The 5,000-nt window shown below is 35.5% G+C and overlaps 1 protein-coding gene across 1 annotated transcript in view; it reads left to right on the forward strand.

Moving 5' to 3' along the window:
• LOC136850833 (uncharacterized) overlaps window positions 1-5,000 on the forward strand; it is a 141,048-nt gene that overhangs the window by 95,387 nt on the left and 40,661 nt on the right. The window contains exon 3 of the mRNA XM_067124855.1: window positions 2,066-2,274. Within this exon, the coding sequence (XP_066980956.1) occupies window positions 2,066-2,274 (209 nt within the window). The remainder of the gene's footprint in view (window positions 1-2,065; window positions 2,275-5,000) is intronic.

A 5,000-nucleotide genomic window follows, 5' to 3' on the forward strand; every position in this document is an offset into this window, starting at 1 on the left:
TTGATGGGAAAAATATATCATCGTCATTATTACTGAATTTCTATTTTGCCATGATGGTTCTGTCCAAGGAAGAAAGGGATTTTATTTTATTTAATATCCTCTCTCTTCTTGCGGATGACTTTGTAATAATGAAAAATTATTGCCAAGTTAATAGACTGTAATTCAAGACAATATCGCAATTCTAACCGCAAACCGTGGACCTAATGTTCTAGATTAACGCATTTCACATTATTTATTTCAATTTTTTAATCGCGCAGTAATTTATTCCCATTAAAATAATGAGAAATTTCCGTTTTCATTAATCGAAAATAATTACAATTTGTTGAAAAACTTCAAAGATGTTGGTCTTCATGGTAACAACTCTTCTGAAAGCAAGAGGGGAGATCGCAAAAGAAAAGTATATATATTATGCAATAAACAGAAAAATCATTACACAACCTGTGCTTGCAATAACATACGAAACAATCGCAAATAAGTTCGAGGTAATTCTTAAGCATCAATGCACCATACCGTCAAAAATGACATCAATATAAGATAAAAGTCAGATGGAAAGTCCTATCCCTGGAGACATGACGTACTGCCTTGTAGTTCTAACAAACGTACCGGTGCACTCATTCTGCATACTCAAATAAGAGGAAATAGCTAATTAAACGTCCCCAGGCTGGACGACGGCAATTCGGTGTAATTTAGTATCTATATACAACTGTAGCTAAATACAGAAACATGTGGATATACAATGAGCTTTATTTGATGATAACGAACATTTCCGTGACATCACGTCTCTCCATTGGACCCAAGCTGAAGATATCTGGAAACGCTGTGTTTAAATTATACACTCCTTGCATATTCTGTCGTCAGAGAAATGGCGTCTGTAATTAACCCTAATATACTACGGTTATTGACTTGGTAATTATGTGGTTAGTGCTATACATAACGTTAATGCTAATGACGCCCTCGTTTGGTGCCGCATTAATCCACATCAGAAAGCGTCCCCTTTCTTCAGGGTATAAAGATATTGATCAGAATGATTTTGCATCTTGTGAGTTCTTGGGGCAGTTGGTGAGCAAACGTTATTCACTGGTCTATGTAGCTCAATGGGTAAAACCTAAAAGCTTTTGGTTCTGCTTAGGAGGGCGTATAAATGCATCATCATTAATCTTCCTGAATTCAGTCCCGTTGTTGATATGCAGCCTATAATCATTATACTTACATTTCAGAATTTAGCTTCCAATTTTAAAGGGATTTTCATTATCAAGTGGACTTTAATGGATTCAATAACTGTGTGTTTGAGAATACTCATATCATCCATTACATTATTTAAGTTATTTTCTTATTCAACTGACCACTGTTTTTATTTTTATTTTTTCTATGAAAAACAAGTGTGGCCGCTTATTTCTAACTTCTTTCTCTTTTCCACCCTATTATTGATAAGAAGGAAAGCTGCCATTTCTAAATACATTTTCCCATTTTCCATATCAATCATTACATTATTTAGGTTAATTTCTTATTCAACTGAGCATTAATTTTTTAAAATGTCTATTAAAAAAAGGATGTCCGCCCATGTCTATCTTCATTTTATCTCTATTTCCATATTTTATAATTAGGACGCCTACCATTCCTCAACACATTTTCCCATTGTCCATATCAAACATTACATTATTTAAATTTATTCAACTAAAATTTTTAAACAAAAAACAAGGATGTTCGTCCATGTCTATCTTCATTTTATCTTTATTTCCATATTTTATAATTAGGACGCCTACCATTCCTCAATACATTTTCCCATTTTCCATATCAGTCATTACATTATCTAAGTTAATTTCTTGTTAACTGATCTTAATCTCAAAAAACAAGGATGTACGACCATGTCTAACCGCGTTTTATCTTTATTTCATACATAATTATGACGCCCACCATTTTCCCATTTTTCCTATAAATACACAGGGGTGGAGAGCGACCTTCTGCAGGGAGTGGAGTTCTTTTTATCCCTATTTCCATATTTCATAATTAGGACGCCTACCATTCCTCGATACATTTTCCCCTTTCTCTTCCTAAAAACACGCAGGCGTGGAGGGCGACCTTCTGCAGGGAGTGGAGGTGCCGTTGTTTGCCGTCGCCGGAGGGCGCGTCAATCTGAGCTGCATGTACGACCTGCGGGCCACGGGCCTCTACTCCCTCAAGTGGTACCACAACGACACCGAGTTTTATCGGTACGTCCCCACGGAGCTGCAGCAACCGGTGGACATCAAGCGAAGCATGAAATTCCAGGCTAATGTGAGTACGATTTTGTCGGGGGATATATAATACGTATACATATATATAAATAAAGATAAAATCCACGAAGGAAAGGGAAACATTTGGAGTGCCGCGAGGCCTTTCCACTGTCTGCTAAGTAAAGGACAACAGACAGTCGAAAGGCCTCGCAGCAGTCCAGTGTTCCCAACTCCTTCGTGGATTTTATCTTTATTTATATATTCATCACGTTCCACATTTTCGTGATTCAGTTATACACACACACACACACACACACACACACACACACACACACACATATATATATATATATATATATATATATATATATATATATATATATATATATATATATATATATGTGTGTGTGTGTGTGTGTGTGTAAATTTCTGACTCATATCAGGATCAGACCCAGGTCTCGTCTTTCAATTGCAAGGCCTGGGTTTCGAGCCTGATGTGAGTCAGAAATTTATTTCTGTTCCACACGTAATTGTGTGTTGATATTTCTAATATATATATATATATATATATATATATATATATATATATATATATATATATATATATATATATATATATATATATATATACATGATAGATTAATCGCAAAGTGAATAAGGAAGAGCCATTACTATATAATTAACGCTATAGTTAAAAGAAAATTATATCAAATAATATCTAAGGTTTTGTATTTAAAATATATAAATGGAAAACAGACTCAGCAGAAGGTAATTATGAAAAGCTCAAAAGATGCGTATTGTTTTTTTCCACTGTATTCATCAATATAAAGATCATTAATCCTCTCAGTTCACACGATTTTACCAACATGAAAAACAGTCGCCTAACCTCAAAAAAATAAATAAATAAATAAATAAATAAATAAACAATTAAAAGTAAACCTTCATCGAAATACGTCAACTTTAACAGATTCCCCAAAACCTCATTACCAACTTTTATTAATAGCAAATCTTACAGGGTCTTAACCCGCTCCCTCGTATAATAATGTCCCGCCCACCAGGAGCATTGCCTTTGCAAGCGTAATTGGGTAATTTACCCCCCGTTGCAATTATGCCGCTGAATTCCTTGTTTATAGGAGACAGCTACGGCCCCTCGCTCAGGATTCAACCTGACATCATAGCTCATAAGAGTCGGTGTATTTCCAAGGCTGCAGGAGGCCACTTGGTCCATTTGCATACGCTGAAGATTCTACAACCCCCCCACCGTAACCTTTCGCTGCGTCGTCTCCGTAAATCTAATTACATTTTAGAATGTACTTGCACTTTTAAAGCGCTTTCAGGCCATGTGTTATGCGCCGCTTATATTGTTTAAATGTGTACATGATTCATGCACTTTATTATTATTATTATTATTATTATTATTATTATTATTATTATTATTTCAGGCCATGTGTTATGTACCGCTTATGTACTGATTAAATATGTACATGATTCATGCACTCTATTATTATTATTATTATTATTATTATTATTATTATTATTATTATTATTATTATTAGTAGTAGTAGTAGTAGTAGTAGTAGTAGTAGTAGTAGTAGTATAGTATTAGTTATTATTATTATTTTACATTCCCTTCACCAACTCACCGTTACTCCACTTTCCACATTACAACAAGCAACAACTAAATACTGTCATCTATTCTTTCCCCTACGTTAACAACTTATTATCTGCACATTTCTTCACTATTTCATTGCATCCTACTGAACATTTACAACACAATCTACTTCAAGACCCTCATTTTTTGGCTTTCACTCGTATCTGACAGCCACATTTCAATCCATAAAGGAGAAGTGGTTCATAACTTAACTCAATCATGGGCCAAAAAAAAAAATGCACTACATGAGCTTCTTACAACCGTTTTAGCTTTCTGTAAAAGAATACCATTGCGCCGGCTTTGTCTGTCCGTCCGCACTTTTTTCTGTCCGCCCTCAGATCTTAAAACTCCTAGGCTAGCGAGCTGTAAATTGGTATGCTGATCATCCACCCTTCAATCATCAAACATACCAAATTGCAGCCCTCTAGCCTCAGCAGTTTTTATTTTATTTAAGGTTAAAGTCAGCCATAATCGTGCTTCTGGCAACGTTATAGGAAAGGCCACCACCTGGCCGTGGTTAAAGTTTCATGGGCTGCAGCTCATACAGCATTATACCAAGACCACCGAAAGATAAACCATTTTCGGTGGCCTTGATTATACGCTGTAACGGCTGTATAGAAAACTCGATTCCGCCGAAGGAACTTCGGAGCATTTTTTATTTGTTTGGGCATCTACACAATAATTCAGAGGTCATACATTGGCAAAAGTCAATTAGAAAAGTGCACGTAGTGGTCCGAGTTGACTTATACAGAATTTACCTATTCAATATTACCTACGTTAGGCCACGAAAACAAACTATTTGAAATTGGCATTCGGGATCCTGCTTAGATTTGGTACATAGAAACGACGAAAGAAATATTTTAACTGAAAAAAAAAGGTTGCTTTCTTTTATCAAATGGCAGTCTCCTTTGCTTTTTCCCTTTCTTTTTTCTTTATATTTCCCTTTTACCAACCTACAACTGGACAGAGGTACTGTATTTGTTTACCAGTTGAATCGAACTCGAAAAATAGAACAGAAATGCCTGAGCTTCGTATTGTTTTTACTGTTACATGAAAAAAAAAACTGCACGCCAACCAGAGGGAATGTATATTCCTTCACCTGCTAAGAAAACGCAGACAAAGCCCAAATTCGGGTC

The sequence above is a fragment of the Macrobrachium rosenbergii genome, chromosome 22, assembly GCF_040412425.1.
Source record: "Macrobrachium rosenbergii isolate ZJJX-2024 chromosome 22, ASM4041242v1, whole genome shotgun sequence".
Classification (NCBI taxonomy): Eukaryota; Metazoa; Arthropoda; class Malacostraca; order Decapoda; family Palaemonidae; genus Macrobrachium; species Macrobrachium rosenbergii.